A 20622-nucleotide genomic window follows, 5' to 3' on the forward strand; every position below is an offset into this window, starting at 1 on the left:
CTGACAACAAAATGCTTGCACCCTAATTGCTGAGCCCAGAGAAACTGAGGTACAAACACTGGTTAATTGCAAACTTAGGATTATTCAACACCTAGCTCGAAACTTCAGTTTCAGTTCATCTTGCCTAGTTAGTGATTACTAAAAATACCAAAAACATCAGACGACGTCTGTAAGTCAAGAAATCATAAGATGCAAAAGTTAAAATGGGCTGGCTTATTGGCTTTACATGCGATCATTCTAAAGGTCGATGACGCGATTGGATTTAACCTATTTGTGTGATATATATCCGTTCAGCTGTAACGTGCTTTCAGTGCCTAGCTGTCATGCCACCCGAAAGAAGCACGAAGACTGAGTATCGCCAGTTTGTACAAGGAGCAGTCAGGAGCAGTCAAAATGCACAGTTGGGTTAGAACCACGGACCTTCCGGGCAGTAAGTTTGCACCCCAACTAGTGATCCGTATGGGCTCCCTACAGGTGTCATAGATACTTATGGTTAGGTTGTCGCTCATTGGAAAATCCACTCCATTTAGGATGACATGTGCACTATGTACGTACTTGTTTTAAACGCAGAGTACGGAATTTTGTATTCTCGTGGTGAACGAAGCAGTTAGTTTTACTGCCGTTGATTGGTTCTACGGAACCTGATGGGTGATTTTGGTGGCGGAATTCTCCTCTACCGCGTGTCAGATTTCGATAAACTGAGCCACAATTGTGCTTGGATGACTTCCTTTCAAGCCTACCAAGCATTAACCACGCACACACAAACAAATGGCCAAATGGATAGAGCATAAGAGAAGCAGCGGAATTGTTGAACAATAATACATAGTGTTTAGAAGTCGTGCACGGGGAATTGCGTCAGTTTCCGGGAGGTTTTTCTTCTACGGCGTAGGAAGAACCAATTTACAGTCAATCATTTTATGGCTTCACTGTAATCTCGATATGCACTTCCAAAATCATTCTAATATTATGCCACGTACGGCGTAACTTGATGGCCACTGGGACCCCGGTGTTGTCAGCTCGACGTCCATTAGCTGGACAGGCCCCGTTGCTCGTCGAAAAGCAACCTAGAACTTCTCACGACAGCTTTATAAGCAGCCCGTTTCCGGGCTGCACGATACACCTGTAGGCATCAATGTTCAATAAATCAGCTGAATCGCACGTTCGTTGGCTTTCTGGTTTGGCCAAGCGCATCAGGCTATCAAAGGGCTATCCAGACTCAGGTTCACAGGATTAAGGCAAGCTGTGGTCCGCAACCATCACAGCTCATAAATGTAGAACTACGGGTTTCCAATACATCAGAAACAGCACTTTTCGCTTTCATTGAGTATACAACTATACTCGTACTTGATTGGTCCACTATCTGAGTTTCTCTGAAGCAACTGGAGACGATCAGTTTTTGTTTGTTCGAAGTTGTTTTAAACTGCAGCTTCGACTTAACCAGTTGAGTGAAGTCGGTTGGATAATCGAAGCATGAGTTCGCCTGCAGTGGAAACTCCGTGGGTTGACTGGGAGGGTGGTTTCCCAAATCCGTATCGCCAGTGGTCCATGGTGTCGTCAGCTGGTCTGCCATTAGGTTGTGTCACCCGGTTACTCCACAGGTACCCGAGGAGTTCCACGAAAAGATCAAGCGTTGAGAACCTTCACATCGCTGTGAAACTGAGCAGATGCACCGTGCTCCAAAACGCCCGCTCAGGTGGATATTTTTAGCTACTAATCTACGAGACCAGTTTGGCTCAAAAACCATAGTCAACAACAGTCTGAAAGGTAAGCCACTTATTACAAACCAGTCTATGCTAGTGTACTCTTCCACGTGAAGCTATGTAGCAGTGCATGGTGGTCGAAGTACTCGACTTTTGGCAGAACGGATTGGAGAGCATAGTTCCAGAGACCACAGCTGAACTGTCCACGAGCATCCACCAGGATGAGGTAACAGGACAAAATGCCACACATTCGGCCGATCAGAGCGCGCCCGCTTTTGCATCCCAGAGGAATTTAAGCCGTCTCCGAACACCAAATATGATGTTCCGACAGCAAGCCAGACCATTCTTTCGAATATGAAATCAATCGCAAGATTTATTGTGAAAACTAATCGAGAATGGCCATTCAGTTGTCAGGCTTGTTCTGTTTTCTTTCCAGCGCCTCCGCGCCGCCCTTACAGCGCCATCGCACCTGTGCATAACCACCGCTTTATTGGTTTGAAGTCGCATACATAAAGTGTCATTAACTGCCAACACGAAAAACCGACACTCAGGGAAAACTCAGTCTCATGATTCATATAGCAGTTGAGCTTGTTACTAATTAGCGACCGAATCAAACTGCATCAGATGCGTGAAAGTTACACACATGCGGTATGAAAAATAGCTATCGTAACGGGACTGTTTTAACTGACTGACAATCCCAGCCCAAGAACCTTGGTCACAGAAAAGACTCACCGAACAAGAACACAACAGTTTTAATGCGAACAAGGCAGCGTAGAATTACAGGGAGCGTTGCAGTACTTAAGGCACATTTTTTTATCTTGAATCAAGGCTGTGCGGTCGATGTTGAGTAACTGATTGGCGTCGTTTCTAGGACAAGCATGCGCACTCCGCACTTACGATTATCGCTGAATGGCTGCTTGAACGTCTAATCGATAACTAACTTTATTAACCCGGAGAATGGGCAGCCTTTCTGAAGCGAATTTGGCTGGGTTGGTGGTTCCCAATAAGTTTAGGACATTCTGGGGTTATTTTCAGTAATCTGACCTTCCTGACAGCGAGAGGACCTGGTATCGTAATGGTACCACTCAAACCAAACTTGAATCCATAATACAAGTGAAAGGAAGAAGGACTTCGCTGTGGAGTTATTAGAAAACGCCAAGTGAATAGCTACAGACTATTTGACAAGGAAGCAAAACTCTCATGCATCTTGTTTACAAAAACTGAATAGCCATATTCTACTTGAACGCATCTTCCTGAATTTTCCCGGATATTCATTGACTGTTGTACAAATGCAAGCAAATGCGACTCCACAAATTCCGTAATAGATCTCACTTTTCAAGAAACGCGAAGCAAATTTACGAGAAAACACACTACTCGCATGCCCCATCAGACTACTCGCAGCCCCATCAGTACCATTCACCGCTAAACCAAGTGGTTCATGCCATCCAGGTGTAGTCAGCAAGAAGTTGCGGAAAGATGACGCCACAAGAAGTCAATCACAACGTTGAAATGGCACAAGCACCATGTCTCCTGAGAACCTTTGAAGCTGGCCACGTAGATGAAAGGCTGGATCAAATTGATTCACACGTTCCTGTAACTATGATGTATCGTACAATCCAGAAGGATTCAGGAACTGCCTCAAATATTGGAGCAGGACATTTCATCTAGACGTTTTATCTAGGAAGTACATAGTAAAGACTATTTCTACGTTTAAAAGTGACTACCAGGAAAAGTAAATAGGGAATACGCTGAGAAAACAAAACGACAGCATAAATACATTGGAAGGCGAAATCCCAAAGTCTGAGGACCGATCGTTAAACTGCACACGCAATTCAGCGAGGTAGGTATAAGTCATACCAGCGTCCACCTAGGATCGAGTCAAAACGATGCTGTCGTAGCTCCAAGGCGTTGGACGCTGGTTTCGACGGTGAAAGCAAGCGAAGAATTTCGCTGGTGAACGTTGTGATGTGAATATTCTCAGAACAGGCCATCTGTTCGGAGGTCAGGTCCTTAATCACAGAATGCACTTGAGCAGACCTCAGTTTGGTCATGGGCATCCACATCCCGTCCGACAGTTCCTATAAAAAAACGGAGAGGAATATGGATCAGATGAAAAGTAACAAAAAGCCTTTTGTGCTATTGAATCGCCTAACTAGCTCATGAATTCCGGGCGAACGATTCTGACGACCCGTCACTTCGCTGATCCTTTAATATGTTCGTGTAAATCACCAAAAATCCCAAACGTACAACAGTTTCTCCCCCCCCCCACAAAAGTAAACTCTTCAAGAAACACTCAATCAAGACCAGTTAACCTCAGCCCTGTGAGACATGGCTTGCACTCAATATCTTTCCAAAAGCGTCCTGCCTCCTAAAAAGAGCTATTCTTCTCCCAACAAAGACCAGGATGCAAAATTCGCCTTTTGGGTTCGCTTATGTTAAGGCACCATGTGGCCACATAATTATCCACATCACACCCAAGGAAGCAGTAACATTTCAGATCATCCACGAGTAGGTAGGTACACAAAGTCCATCGTCCGTGATAAGATAAGCATCAACGAAAAAAAGAACCTAGCGTGTGAACAAAGCAAACCTAGATCAGCAACATAGCACATTCGTCCCATCTCCTGGAAAAATTTTGGACTTTGTGCAGGCCGGCGGCTTCAAAACTTTCCAGCCCAGCATTCCTTGGCGTTCAGCGTGGGACGCCCCTCATCTTGCATGGAACATGGGGAGAACAGAACTAGCATTGTTATTAAAAAGCATTTTTGTTGCACACTTCTATCTTCAAGATAGGTGCCTCCTAAGAGGCAACTCCCTTGCAAAATATGTAAAATCCCTTCCAGAACAGAACAATTTGGTGTGCGACTCCTTTGAAGAAAGCACATTCTGTGGAGAGTTTCGCTAATCTGTCCTAAAATAGCATCCTGTGTATTACATGCGTTGATTGGTACTGGTTGTCCAAAAACGATGCAAATCCGTACTTCGAATATTCCACAGACTACTGAAAATTTGCCAGCAATGTCGAATAAAAAAACTATTTGGAATTGACTGAGTGGTAGGGATGTAGGCACCTCGGCTGTTTTTGGTGAGCTAGCCCCAGACACCTTTGTTCAATTTTTCTTCTTTTCATTAAAGTTTTATTCAAACAAGTTGACATGGCTGCACGTCAGTGTGGTACCAGTGTACTTCACTGATTTTGATGTCAGTGGTGATGAAAAGAAGGCAAAAAGTTTTAAGAAAACAAATATGACGAAAGAATAGATGCTATCCCATAAGGACAGAACCTCCGAAACCATCACTCAACATATACCATACAGCCACACCGAGTACATTTGAAATATTTTACTGAGTAGCGATAACTTTGTTCCATAAATTCACTGCGCACTGTCCGGCTAGATTATCACCAAGGAACACGGTCGAAATAGACCAGAATACAACTCCTCATGAGAGGTGGATGAACAAATAGAACATGAAGGAGCGCAGACAGTATAGTCTAATTTCAGAGCGTATTTTCTGAGAGGTTGTGGAAATTGAAACTGTTACATCTGCTGATTCGCCGGTCTGTGGTATCTGCTGCTGACCCGCTCCAGTGCCTAGTGTCGGAGAGAAAAGACTCACGGAAGGGAACACAACGGCTATATTCCAACAAAGTGGGTGCGAGAGCGTGAGTGCGTGCAAGTGGGAAAAGTACAACGGCCTCAAGCTTTTTATTGGAAGGACACTGTCTGAACTTGGTCCAATGCTGACGCACGCGGTCTGGCTTTGGTACGAGGCAGCGACGTGCTGCATATTGCGGAGGCGTTGTCTGACCTTGATCAACGCTGACTCGCGCTGTCTGGGTTTGATGCAAGGCTGTGACGCGCTGCATATTGAGGGGGCGTTGTCTGTCTGGTCAACATCTAGCGGAGCTGAGGGTCTCGGTAGATTTCGGGCATTCAGTGGTTGCTTTCAGGAAGCCGACCTTCCTGATAGAAACCCACAACCTGCATGACGCGACCAGTTTAACATACCCGTGAGTTGACTTGTAATAAATAATAATCGTCCAGCTGTAGCACCCTTTCGGTACTTATCTGCCATGCCGCATGAAGGACGCACGAGGGCTGGGATACTGGCAGGTCGCCCAAGCCTAGACAGGGGAAGTCGAGAGGCAGAGGTCGGGTTCGAACCACGGACCTCCCAGTCAGCAAATTCGCGCTCTAACCACCTGATCCATCTCTCCCTCTTGACTTGTTTTCATAATTGAACAGGTAACGAAGCCAAACGTACGCATGGATATGCAGCTAGAATGTGTACGGATGTTCATTCAATCGTCTGGTTTCTTGGTAGAGTATAAGCTTGACTTATGAAACGTAGGTAGACGACACAGTAACTTGGGCTGGAACGATCGAGCCGGCGACTGTGAAACACAAGTTGGCGGACTTGAAATGATTGCAGAATGCCTCCAGTAAAGTAGTCAATATAAGGTGAACCATCTGCGTTCAGATCGCCGCAGAAATGTGTAACTCACCCGCTACCATTTACGAGTGGGATCTTACCAGAGTATGAGTTATCATGACCAGTAAGGAACACGGTAACACTCCATCATGATACAAAACAGGGGTAAGGGTAGTACTCCTTCTTCACAAGAACTACTATTCTGAAGCATTCAAATTACTCCTTAGCTCAGGGAAATGCACAACGGAACGTTTGGTCTAGAACAAACATAACCAATCAAGGTCGGGAAGAATTGATTTTCCGATTAATATAAGGCTATAGATGAAGATCACTATCACCATTCAACTGTCAGTTCCGCGTAATGGGTTCATGGAGAATAGTGAGTCAGGTAAGAGCGTTTAGGTTTTGTTCAACTAGACTGTTTGGTTTCCCTCTTGTTCTCGACTGTGAGACACCTAACTAAAGTTAACATAATACGTGTACCTGATCTTTAGACAGCTGTCTTGCTTCGCTAAGTTATGCAGTCTAAATTCTTCGTCAACGCAGTGTCGATGAAGAAACACCAGTAAAATGACTGTTCAGCTGTAAGACCCGTTTGGTGCCTAGATGCCAAGTTGTCCGAAGGAAATAAAAACACTGAGATGCTATCAGGTTGCCCAATTTGAGACAGCAGTCGAAATGCCGGGAGTGGATTCGAACCGCGGGCCTTCCCAGCTCAAATACCAGCGAAATCGTCCTAGAGTAATTTTGAACCATCTATAGAACCACCCTACTATTACATTACGCAATCAACTACCTTGGGTGTCGAAGAGTTTCCAGCAACCTTGTGAGTTGTGTCCTTTAAAAAAAACAACTACCTGCTATTTCGCCCTCTACAGTCCATCTCTGGGTGGCGCCTCTGTGTTCCTGCAAACATTAGCTCTCCTAAAACTAAAGACATCAGTCTACACCCAACAAAACTGTGCACATCCTTCCTGCCGTTTGGCGCCCAACACAGCAAGAAAGAGAATGAGAAACTTTCGTGTCTGTTAGACTCAACACACGATCAGCAGCCTTATACAGTCTAAAACGAATTTCACGAGCCCCGAATCTGCCCTGGTCATGCGACACGTCGTTTAATCCAGTCCTTCAACGTCAGTTCCAATCATTTTGCATAACACAGCTAGATAATTCGAATTCGACTACCTTGCCTGTTGTTATCTTCCTCATAATCTGGTAGCTAACCTCAGCTGCTCAGCTCACCATTTGTAGGTATCGAACTGATGAGGAAGACCAACCAGAAAATAATAATGTTAAAATCGGACGAGGGTTTCCTGTAAGGCTGAAGAACTACGCTACACAGAGAAACCCACCGTTTTACATGGTCTTATAGGAGGGAGTTCCTCGCATGCACTTGGCAAGCGAAGTCGACAAGCCACAAGGAAATCCGATCGACCAAAGGATCCAGGAAAGGCATGTTGTTGTCGCAAGGCAAGAATGCCGGAGAACTCAGCCAAGATCCCAGTTTCTTCATATAATTCACGCAGCACGGCAGAACCTGGGTGCAAGAGTAGAAAAGTTCGTGTGATCAGCAACAAAGCTTATGGTGACGAAGCGTTTACAAATCAATTGTCAAGCTCGGCGAACAGATCAAAAGCCACCTGATCAGTTACCAAAGTTTATGGTACGAACAGATCAAAGCCACCTGATCAGTTACCAAAGTTTATGGTAGCTAACGTATGAGTTGAATAATAAACAACCTGTTGCGGACTGGATGGATCGATCATCATGGGGAACTAGGTATCAAATGAGGTCGTCTTCATATAAACACTACCGCGGACTCTAGGAGAGGAGAGTAAGGAGGTATTGTCACTGAAAACTTGTCAGATTAGGAAATTGGAGTATTTATTGTGGTTGTTCAGCAGCCGCGTTGCAGTATGTGGGAGAGATAGAAACGAACTCTGTGACTACATTGATTTTCGTCTTAACATGCACAATTGAAATGTCATCGGAGTTCACTAATAAAGGACTACCATTTGTCGATCTACTTTGACAGTAAAATCCGACCTCGGAGTTTCGCGTGTTGAGTCCTGAATGTGCAGATGAAGTATCACAAAAGACAGAGAGATTTTTTCGCCTGACAATCATGCACGGCTCAACCTCATATCTGAGTTCGAGTGTGTGCTGACATCGAATGCAGTGCCCGGACTAGGCATTGAAAACTGTGGAACTCGGATGTGGATCTTCAAAGTTATCAATTAATTGTGCTGCAGACTATGAAATTAGAGCAAAAGTGACCTGCATCCAGAGTAGCTGGTGCAAAATATTCAAAAGTTTGGTTCACATTAGGTTCTTCGTGTTTTGCCTACCAGACCACGAACAAATTTTGGAGAATCGGAACCGATTGGTCTTTGAAACAGGCTGTCACTATGTTCCAAAACACCGTTTTTGTCCGAAAGAGTAAAATATCCACGAGAAAAAACAGGCACACAACCCACACCAAGCTGGATAAGTTCAAACGTAAGCTAAGTTTGATTGCACTGATTCGGGGAGCTTGGGGAAATTCTAGTCACCTTCAAAAGATCGGCAACATCCCATTCTCAACAGGTCGATTTTCCCCTATCATAATTTGGCTAAATGGCTCTTCAGCATGCTTGAGCCAGTCAGGAGAGAAGTTCCGAGATGCAGTCGAGAGATACTTTCATCAACTAGGTTGTGGATCGTGTGTCCTGACTTATAAAGGTAACACTTCTCCAGGAAACAACAGACTACCCTAGGATTTGACTGAGTGGAGTGGCAAAAATGTTGGCATTCCTATTCCGGAACTTGGAGGATTATTACCACTTTGCACCTACACTGGGCGGTTCAGTTTCAATTGTCAAATTTATCGGCAGGAAGAAGAGCTTGTAATGAGATCTCCTTCAGGTCCCCTTTGGCAGATCTATTCATGAATAAACTTGAAACTCGAAGGATAAGCACTGTAATGGGAGAGTTTACAATGTATTGCCGTTCCATTGGCGAAATCCTCATTGACGACAGTATCAATGAGCAGACGAGTTAAAAAGTTCAAGCAAATATCAATGTTACTTCTGAGTCAGAACAGAACGGGCAGTTAGGTTTCGTCGATGTCAGTATTCAGAAGACCGATGCAAAAAAAAAAAACGAACCTGGAGTGGTCATTATATTCACATCAATAGGTTTGTTCAGTTGCGACAAGAGCATAAGCTAATTAGATGTGTGACTAAGACTGCAATATTTTCATCGAGCTGTTTAAGCGTGGAGCTAAATTTCCTACAATATGCTTCTGCGAAACGGACATCACGCACGACCAGTACTCAAAACTATGCTATCTATAAAGCAGAGATCCAAATAACGCCCAGCTGAGAAAAAATTTAAGGGCGGCCCGCTCGTTAAGTTAATTACCAAAAAGCTTGAACGTTCTGTTTCTCCGAAATCCGTGGCCACTAATCTGTGCTTGAATTTCAGTTGCTCCACCCCACCAGCAGGTTCCTTCTGAAGGACGAACTGACAAGCGCTACCACCACCTTCTGTGTAAAAAAGAAATAATCATTCAGCTGTAACACCCTTTCGGTGCCAAGCTGCCATACCACCAGAAGAAAGCACGAGGGCTGGGATACTGCCAGGTTGTCCAAACCTATATAGGGGAAGTCGAGAGGCGGAGGTCGGACTCGAACGACAGATCTTCCGGTCAGTAAATTCGCGCTGTAACCATTTGGACCATCTTGCCATTTTATTGTGTCGACAAGGAGCACACCTTCGAAGTTATATACGAGTTAATTCTGAGCCGATCACGGCTGGCACTATCCACAGTCAACTGCATGACCCGCGACATTGCGTCCAAAAACAAACTCACGCGACCGCTGAAATTGAGCTGAATTTCATCTCCGTATTTTATACATAATGCGGTACACTAATACCTACATACATCGCTGAGATGAAGATTTGTTAGCTCAGCTCTCTGGTGATTGTCACGGGATATGTACAATTACATCCTGATACATCCTCATATCCTTATATACAATGAAATGATGACAATTTCAGATGATAAATAAACAAACTAAAATAATAATCGTTCAGCTCTCGGTGCCTAACGACCATGCCACCCAAAGTAAGCACGAGGACTTGGATACTGCCAGGTTGCCCACGCCTAGACAGGGGAAGTCAAGAGGCAGAGGTCGGGTTCGAACCATGGACCTTCCATTTAGTAAATTCGCGCTCTAGCCGCTTGAGCCATCTCGCCCCCAACTAGCCAATAGAAGCGTACAGCACAACGTTCGCAACTCATCCTTTCTTGTAATGCAATACGTTTTCTTCGCCTGAGGGGTAAGAAGCACTGAGTTAAATCCTAAAGACAAGGGATCCCAGAAGAACAAAGGTTGAGTTAGTTTAGCTTAGACTGGCATGCATAAAGTTCGGATTCAAATCCACTTGAAAAGCTATGAGGAATAATATATTTGTATGGAATGTGTGTAGCGTTGGACAGCTCGGAGGATCACTGCCAGAATGAGGGAGAGTGAAGCAAAATTTGTCAGGAAGTTAATTCGGGTCCTCAAAAGCAGTACCTTGACCCAGTCCGTTTCGCTGGGAATCACAGTAGCTTTATTTCCTACGCAACTCTTCTCCAGCTCTTCTCTCGCTATGCATCTGAATAATATGTGAAAAATCCAAATGATATGTTGTATTTTACACACATTTTCGTTGGAGACGAACTGGCATGACGCATAACCTAATTGTGTGCTTGTAACAAATCAGCGCTCTTATCATCAGTTTGCATACTTTATTGTGGAGAGCGAAAGCCATTCAGGTGCCACCATCCAGCCAACACCACAATTGTGCAAGCTCCCTAAAGTGGGGAAGTGAGTTGAGATTTGATAGAATGTAAAAAAGGTAATCGTTCAGCTGTAGCACCCTCTCGGTGCCTAACGGCCATGCCACCCGAAGTAAGCACAAGGGCTGGGATACTGCCAGGTTGCCCACGCCTAGATAGGGGCAGTCGAGATGTCGATATTGGGTTCGAATCAAGGACCTCTAGGTCAGTAAGTTCGCGCCTTAACCACTGAGTCATTAGGAGCTTGTCAGTGGTAGCTTACCAACCAAGCGTAGAATTTCGGTGATTCAGCTACTAATGATCCGTCGCGGATGCAGCCACTTGTTTAAACTCTTCAGCCAGTCCCAACTTCCAATATTTCAGAATGAAACTTTTATTCATTGGCATCGTTACCCTCTAAGCTTCCTTGTGAAACTTAGCTAGACTAAGTCGAAAAAGATGGATTTACAAATGTTAGACGGTGCGCACAGTGAAAAGCGTATCGGACAGTCTATAGTATCAGACTATAAGGGAGATCAGAAGGAGAATAGAATAAAAACCATCGGCATGGGAACTCACTGATGTCTTCACCCAGATGAGCGATTCCAGTTGGGAACTTCCATCCTTTGAACTGAAAAGAAGTACATGCGCCAAGGAGCCAGGTTGAAGCCTACCCCGGAGGAACCTGTTTCGCGAACCATAACCACATGTTCCAAGGTTGGTGAGACCAAAACAGCTTTTATGGAGGGAAGAAGAAGTAAAAAATCCAAAACCGATTAGAATGCACAATAGGAATAACCAATCGGCTGTTAAGACTCGAAAGGAATCTGGCATCAAGATGGAGGAGTAGCAAGCAGAGATTGGTTTTGCTATTGTCACTAGGCTAATGCTCTATTGGCGCTCATGGCCCAACGATCAGTGGTTCCAACCACTAGCTGGGTGGTTAGATGCTCTGGAGTTTAGTGGGATCCGCACTGCTGATGATTCCCAAAAAGGATCAAACAGCTGTACAAAGCTTCTTGGCTTGGGTTCGAGATAGTTTAGTGGTGCAGGCGCGAACTTACTAATCGATAGGTTCGTGGTTTGGATCTGAACCCAACATCTCGACTGCTTATGTCTAGGCCTGAACAACCTGACAGTATCTAAGGCCTCTTGCTTCCTTCGAGTGGCTCGACAGCTAGGCACTTAAAGGGTGCTACAGATGGACGTATTTTCCTAAATGCCCCACGAATCTCTTGGAAATAATATGTAATCACCTGTACTCCAAGTCACAGACAGAAGGTACAAAAGGGTTCAATGACGTCAACACGGTCACTCGACAGAGCGGTCACGAGGACGCCCAAATTGATGCAGATCTAGATTGATTGTGAGGCAGTGCTTCTGCGCTGCTCAGCATGGATTACCTTAACTTACAGGACGGAATTCCCCTTACTAAACTATACCTGAATTTGGGTCCCATAGCTGTCCGGTCCCAAATGAAAAACAAACCACCAACAGCTTTCCCATGCGCTCACTCTTGTTACCTTGTCGAGCATTGCACCGTGGTTGCAAGACAGGTGGCTGAATTCAAGTATCTACTATGCCGATAAACTTATCTGACACCATGGGTTTAATCCGCCTCTCGAGATGTTAAAGTATAGGGACAGTATATTACTAGTAAAGTTGGAAAAAGCGAGTAACGGAGGACAATCCCACCTGGCAACGATGGAAGTGATGAACCCGGGTGAGGAAATTGTCGTACAGTTCTTTCGTAGATAAGAACTGTAATCACACAACTTTGATGGTGCAACATCTGATGCTCAGTGGAAACGAAGGCAGTCCCCAGATCAAGAGGAAATAGCGTAATTATTTGTTGGTAGCTATGGCAATATCCGAGCACCTACTGCAAGGTAAAACGGAATTTGGCTTGGTTCTCGGGGACCTGATTCTCCCAGTAATCGAAACATTTGTGCAAGATACCTCTGGAGACTTTTAGACGCTTCCGTTAATGCGCTGATGCTTCTCTATAAAACATGGGGATCATTACGGCCTTCTGTTGCTTTGATTTCATACCTCAATAATAATCTAACAATCGGCCACTGGTAACACAGTTCGGGTGCCCAGGTGCCATTTCATCCGAAGGAAACACAAGAACAGTGATGCTGCCAGAATGCACAAACCTGGACAGGGTCAGTCAAGATACAGAGCTAAGGTTCATATCACGGACTTTCCGATCAGTGAGTTCGCGCCCTAAACACTGAGCTAGCTAGAGCTCATGCTTTGATGTCACATGGATCGTGGCAGGTTTGTGAGACGGGCTGTTGTTGCTTCGGAAAGTTCCTTAGGGAAAGTAGGGTGTAGGCTGATACACTCATCCGCGAATCAATTTGGTTTTCATGGGAGACTCAAGTGAATCTCTCGTTTACGATGTTCTTTAACCGAATGTGCTGCACACAGGCCGCCTCATATTTGAGTTGGTATGATATTCGAGGAGTCGCAGTATATTTTAATGAAGGAAACTAATCGCAAGGTCGAATAGTCTTCAGCAGCCTTGTGAGTAGTCTTCTACAGGGTGTATGGTGTTAGAGAATGCCTTGTCACATTCAAGAAGCTAAATTTCGTATCGCATTTCTGTTTCTCACTGGTGTCAGCATTAGATTCCGTCTCGCTCAGCGCTCCTAAAATTTCCGTTGGAAGAGAGCAGTTGAATAACCTTCGGAGTAATCGTCACAATGCCTCCTAGCGCTTCCATATGGTCGCGGGTAAGTATCTTGAACCCCACATATTATCTGCTGATGAGATCCAATTCACCGTCTTCCCATGGAATCCTTCTTAACACAGTGAAAGAGCGAGAGCGGTTACGAGGCCCCATAACCTGGTTGGCAGTCCCTTGTTTGTCAGTCTAGTGGAGTTGGATAAACCCTGAATCCAAGAATAGGGTAACGAGAAGAACCGGCTTCCGGTGATTGGAGGGGTGAGAACAGTTCCAGCATCCAAAGGTCACGATGAACTGGTCTGCTCCGTCAAACTTGACGACGTTTTTGCTGAACCGCAGGTCGCCTTTGGTTGTACAGAGAATAGAGATGGCCACTCGAACAAAATCTAATTGACACTGGGACGCTACTCGTATCATAACCCCTCCTTACTTCATGAATATGCCTAAACCAATCAACTCACACGACGCTACGGAGCTCACAAGAAGCAACGCATCCTGTGCCACCCACAAGCGAGGGTAAATAGTAGGCAGACTCGGGCTCCTAGCACAAGTAAACCTGTTCAAATCGGCTGCTGGAATGTCCGCAACCTGCTGAACGATTGCAACCAGAGGGATAACTAAATGTAATCTCCACAATTACCAGCTGGACATCACATGCCTCTCTGAGGACACACTACCATACTTAGATATTCAAATATCAGTAGCGGTAATGAATACATAATACTGGGTCTACTACAGCGGTCCAGTGGAATAAGGTCTCTACGGGGTCACTTTTGCCTTAAGTGACAATGCCCGAAATGCGTCCATATTTTTCGATCCCACCTCGGCGAGTTGCGGCAGCTCGAGTTGGATGCATCCCGATGAACCTGAGTATAATTGCTGTGTACGCACCTACCTAGTAAGCGGATCCCAGTGGCAATGAAAGTTTTTAAGATGAACTGGAGAACGCGGTCGATGGGGTATTTGTACACTGTTAATCACAGTAGGTTGGAGTGGTTGTGTAGGCCGATGAGGCGCCCCAACTCGCTGTATTCTAGACAGATGCAGCCTAATACAACGATGGGATACGATGTATAAGCATTGCCTCTCCGTAATTCTTGCACCGCTATACTCTTCTGTTCCAGTTCGGAGGCGGAGTCTGCTTCTTCCGCCTGAGGCATCTAGCTTTAGTTTCCAACTTCTAGGAATGATGACAAAATGATGTGCCAAAACCACCAGGGAACCAATCTACTCCTGTACTCCTTAAGACATTCACAATCACGAAATGCTCGGACGCGACCCAGTTAAGGGGCTTTCTGCCTCCAAAGGAGCTGAACAAGATGTTCACGCTACGTCAAATTCTGGAGCACCAGGCCGAATTCTAGCAGCCAAACAGCCTGCTTCACTAATTTCCGTGCTGCTACTATGCAGCACTCACCGAACTAGCGATTAATGCCAGTAAGACTTCCCACGCAGACAAGTGCTTAACGCGTAGTCCTTCGCAAAGGCGACCAAAAAACTGATCGCGTCAATGCGTCTCGGTACTTGGGTTTTACTATTCTACCTAAAGAAGAGACTGATCTTCATATCGACACAGTCAGACATGCCTTTGTGCAACTTTCGAAGGCCTTATGGAGAAGTGCACAAAAATTCGTGCATTCAAAGCAAAGATCCGCCCACCAGTAATCCATGGTTTTGCAACTTGACCAATTCACATGCAAGAAGTTCGCGAACTCGATGTTTTTGCCATTGGTGTCTAAGAGTTATTACGAACATTCTACGGCTCTACAAAATATATAACTCATCGGTTAGGGAACTTCTGCAGGCAACTGCTTAGCTGCGATGACCTGTGGTTCGACCATGCTATTTGAAACTCCGAAAGCTCACCTCACAAGCTTGCGACGATTCATTCACCATGTCCAGGGTGGCTCTAGCGTCCTGAAGGGCATCTGCGAACTTGAATCGATACCGTCAATTTAGATTTGGAGGGTACAGGTTTCAACCTTACATGCGGATCTGAGTCTGTAGGGACTTAACCTATCGTCCATGGGCAGCAACAATATCGGATATGTGTGAAGCTGGCTATCACAGTAGACAGTCACCGTGAAGTAGGTAAAGGTAAGTACCTCTCGAGACAGCCATCCTGCGTGAGAACTATTGATACATTTATTCCGCAGAGGGTCTCACCTACGACCGGTTTCTTGATTTGGTTGCGATGATTACCTGCTCCAACAGTTTTATCCATCCCATGAGCTTCTTCTATCCACAGGAACCTTCTAAACCATCTGACTCTTCAATATTCGGTAGTTTGGTGATCAGAGTGGACCGTAATTGTTATTCACTGTTATTATGGCTCTCTAGAGTTAGAGCTACTAATCGTGATGATATTCACCGTCTACTCACACGTCGGATGACTTCGCCCGATGGCCTCGCCAACTAAACACTGCCCCAGTGGCACAGTGGTAGGGTTGAGCGCTGTAATGATCCAGCAGGCCTATGGTCAGAAATTCGCTCCACAAGGTTAAACGATACCAGAAAAGTCAGGCAGTCAGAAAAAGATGAACGATTCTTCTTACTGCTAATGGCTGCATTACGGGACGATCTGGAGGCCAGGTCGTGGTAGGTTTGGAGAAAGGTCTACCCCGGAAGAATAGTACGCCCATATTTGTGGAAGCAACGCCTCCTCCGGGGAAAACAGGTTTGAAAAGACTAACCCTAAAGGTCGTACGCCCCGATGTTCCCCCATCATTCACCGACCAAACATCTACGAATCCTCTCAAGTAGGTCAGTTTACCAACTCACAAACCTTGCATCGAAACGCAGTGGTTCCAGCTGCTACAGCTTGGCGAAGCATCGGTGTTGAACACTGATGTCATGCTGTCGATGATGATGATGGTGATGACAGCTTGGTTCGCTGAAGATTAGGAGAATGTGGAACTGAGAGCCACGCGTTGGAGGCGATGGCCCAATCAGTTCATTAACATCGGGTGGTTCTGTTTGTCTGGTGTGGCGAGAGCTACGCAGTGAAGGGGACGACTTCGACGCATCAACGCTGTTGGCTCCAAAACACAGTCATATCTGTTATGATCACCAACCAATGGCTTGTCATTTCCCGCAGTCACCATTCGCAAGCTGGCATTTAACAACGAGACTAAGTTTACTGGTGAGGTATTTCACACCACGAGCCATTGAATCAGGATCTCCAGACATCCGAATAGCAAACGGCGATAAATGTAGGTTCGCCCCGAGCGGTTTGAAACAAATGATCGAGCTGGAGTTTAATATGCGTGTTTCGGAGACACAACATACATTGATCGAAAATGAGAACAAGGTCTGAACAAGAGCTACCTGTTAGCCGATTGGACGCTGAAAGCAGGAAAGTGGAAAAGATTCCTAGAATTCAGTAAGGTTACTATTTATTCACTTCACTTGGAAGAAGCATAAAGACGGAGTAACAGTTGGATGATCGACAGCTAAATGAGCCAGAATGAGGGATGTGTGGAGAGCTGTCCGTAAAAGAAGACGTATAGAAGCGAATAAAAATCCCTGGTTGCCCACGCCGAAGTTGTTCTGGAATTTCCAGGGCAAGGAGTTTGTCAAAACCTTTCACTTTTGTTAGTGTTCTGTAATTTCCATGGTATACAGGTTATCAGAAGCCTATCAGGTCATCAAAAACCGATATCTTCACATGGCTCGGTGGTTAAAACGCGAAACTAATGACCGTGGTTCGAACCCAATCTCCGCATCCCGGTCGCTCCTCTCCAGGCTTAGACCTGGCAGTACGCCAATCCACATGCTTCCTTCCAGTGACGTGGCAGCTAAACACCGAAACGGTGTTGCAGCCGAACGATTATTATTATTGTTATTATTACTATTGCTATCATCATTATACTTGGGACGAAGGAGAGGGTTTGGTTGAGGTGCTCCACCTTGAGCTTTTGACTCAGAAGTTTGAGGTATAAGGCAGTAGGAAGATGTAGCTTTGTGCGGGGACCATTTCCCTAGCCTCTGACTAAAAAGTATGAACCCCGAGACAGTGGTTATTAGGGTACTGTTGAGTGACGCTTCCCGTAGTCAATGATTTAGTAGTCTGACCCACTCGGCTGCAAAGAGTGCACCATCGAAAGAAATGTTCGAGAAGAATATTACCTCTGTGTTGCTTTTTTGGAGGACTGCACTGACTAATGCTGTCTGGATGATATCGTGCCACGTGATTCAAACCCTAACGAAAGACGCAGTACACTTAAGTGTACCTAACCATTGGTTTAGGGATTCACTTTGCAGCATCAGAATGCGGAATCATACTTCCGGACTGCGTAAACACACTGTCCCATCCAGTTGTGACAGGCCTACCCACATTACTCCTGCAACGTTAGAAATGTCGTCAGAAACCTCGGAGGAACGTTTATCGTTCAGCTGTGGCACTCTTTCGGTGCACAGAAGCCATGAAAATCGAAAACACTAGATACTATCAGGTTTCCAAGCCAAGACAGAATCAGTCGTAATAATAATAATAATAATAATAATAATAATAATAATAACGTCAAGCTGCAGCATCCTTTCGGTGCCTAACTATCGGGCCACCCGAAGGAAGCACGACGACTAGGATACTGCCAGGTTGCCCAAGCCTAGACAAGAGAAGTCGAGAGGCGGAGGCTGTGTTCAAACTACGGACCTTCCGGTCAGTAAATTCGCGCACTAGCCACTGAGCCACCGTGCCCCATATTTAAAACAATAAAAAATCATTTAGCTATGACATTCTTCCGGTGCCTAGCTGGCATGCCAAGTGAAGGAGGCTCAAAGGATGGGATACTGCCAGGTTAACCAAGCCTAAACACAAGCAGTCGAAATGCTGCAGTTGGGTTAGAACCACGGACCTCCCGGCTCGTAAGCCTGCGTCTTAACCACTGAGCTACCTCGAGCTCGGAACGATCGAAAAACCAAGATTAGCTTCGAACCACGGAGTAGCAGCAATATGGTGTTTACCGACTGCATTGACGTAGACAAAATTGTACAGTTTCCCAAATTTATCACAGGTGGAAACAAAACGGGTCGCTTTGGAGACTGAAGACCAGATTCTTCGTACCAAGTGTAGGGGCACATGGAGGAGGAGATCGTAACTTTAAGTACTCAGCAAGTCAATCGACTCCTTTCTATCTGGTTTGCAGCTTTCATGAATAATGAACCATCTGAGCTACTGAACAAACCCAATATTAAGATGGGTGGCCGGGACCGAAGAATGCCCATGCGACTTCTCACTGTTATTGTAGCTTTTTTTGAATTTTCATTGGTTCATCAAGGAGGTTCGTCTGAATGCGTGTCTTCTGCGCTTCAAAAATATTATAAACGCCCGACAATCCTTCATGTACCACAGTTACACATCCAAAAGGAAAAGCGTCATTATTTTACACTAATTCTGCATGGCAAAAGAATTTTTCTCTTAAAAGCGCTGTCGTGACTTTTGATTTTTCACTATTAGAAACTTGGGGACAGCAAGTCAATCGCTGACGTTAGAACAGTGGGATGGGGGAGTTTGTTTGGAATACACGTTAAACCTAAGGGTACGAAAAACAAGGTGATCCATAAAGCTTTCTTCAACAAAGCCTTGTGAAGGGAGAAATGACTTGGCGACACAGCCATAGGGAAGATAAGAGAGAGATAATGCAGTATACGAGAACCCGACTCAGTCTCGCGACATACGGTTGGTCTAAAATTCACATGTATACCTTCCTTCTCAGAACACTCAGTACTGTTTATGCGTGAGAAGCGGAAAAACTGAGGATAACAATGTATCCCATTTACTTGGCCGGCATCTACATAGAAGTGCTGCTCTGGATCAACCCAAAGTTGCCTTCCTCATCATAAAAGCGAAGGTAGGGAGATAAACATTAAGCTTACTTGACTGAAAGAGGCTTGACAAAATCGTTTGATTGCACTTCTCCCCTCTACAACTCGGTCGAGTAAGACACTAGATTACTTCTTTCAACTCATCCATGAGATAGTTGCAAAGGCGTCCTCAATTAATTACAATTGGTATGCAGATAAGAAAAACTGCTTAGGGAATGAAAAATGCACGGAAGGTCAGGGAGGAAGCTGATAACAATGGGCAGAAAACAAACCTGTAAACTAGACTACTCATAAACCCGACCAACGTTTCCAGCGAAAATTCAAAGGAGTTGAGAGGAAGAGGGGTGAATGCACTGCACTGCTCATCGAACGGCAAAAACGAAACCTTTACAACATCAAGAAGGCGCGGATTTCGTGATGAGGGGAAAAGGCAACTTCAATAACAGAACCATGGTCGCATAAAGGTTATGAGTTAAAACAGACAGAGCTTTAAAGTGCCTTTACCGAAGTTCAGAAACGCTCCCTTAGAATTCCAGACTTACCAGCTACGCCCAGTTGGTGAGTGGCGAACTCTGGAACTCGGCACGGACCCTCAGCAAGCCAGCGAAATAATGTCACAGAAAGACCGGTAGCATGATGGAATACCAAACCTGGCCCATGCGGCGAAGGCTCGCATAAACGGGGAATAAGATGGAAATGGTCCTGGTTGAGATAAACCCAGACTGCTGTTGGAAACGAGCGCCGAAGACGACAGAGGTGAAGTAGTTTATCTTAAAAAGATTGTGTTGCACATACAAGTGACTAAGCATACCAGAAATCCCACTGCCCTCTATTGCTCTTGTCGTAAGGTCGATATGAAGACCTCCGTATTTGTCTAGCTTTCCAAGAGAACACATATTCCGCCAAAGCGGATTAAAAATTTGATTACGAAATATTTTTCGCATTTTGCGTTGTCAGCAGGGTGATAGGCTCAAATATTGCCCAAACTCATGGTTGTCAACACGGGTCTGCTGAACTAAGCATAAATGCAGGATCTTCAGTAGGGTCTGTAAAGAAATACATGAGGAGAACAGATGCCAGCGGAGGCTGAATGGCAAAAACAAGCATGGTGGCCGCTAGTAGCAGGTGAAATTCGTCGAAACGGATAGCAGCGACCTCAG

At 45.2% G+C, this 20622-nt stretch overlaps 1 protein-coding gene across 1 annotated transcript; it reads right to left on the bottom strand.

Moving 5' to 3' along the window:
• Positions 1-2531: 2531 nt before the first annotated feature.
• Positions 2532-20406, bottom strand: T265_06748 (hypothetical protein; the record flags this gene model as incomplete). The annotated part of the gene is made up of 4 exons (XM_009172093.1): positions 2532-3778; positions 7487-7671; positions 20005-20232; positions 20274-20406. The coding sequence occupies 4 exons, from the start codon at positions 20404-20406 to the stop codon at positions 3533-3535; spliced, it is 792 nt and encodes a 263-aa protein (XP_009170357.1).
• Between the last annotated feature and the right edge of the window lie 216 nt (positions 20407-20622).

The sequence above is a fragment of the Opisthorchis viverrini genome, assembly GCF_000715545.1.
Source record: "Opisthorchis viverrini unplaced genomic scaffold opera_v5_146, whole genome shotgun sequence".
In the NCBI taxonomy this organism is placed as follows: domain Eukaryota; kingdom Metazoa; phylum Platyhelminthes; class Trematoda; order Opisthorchiida; family Opisthorchiidae; genus Opisthorchis; species Opisthorchis viverrini.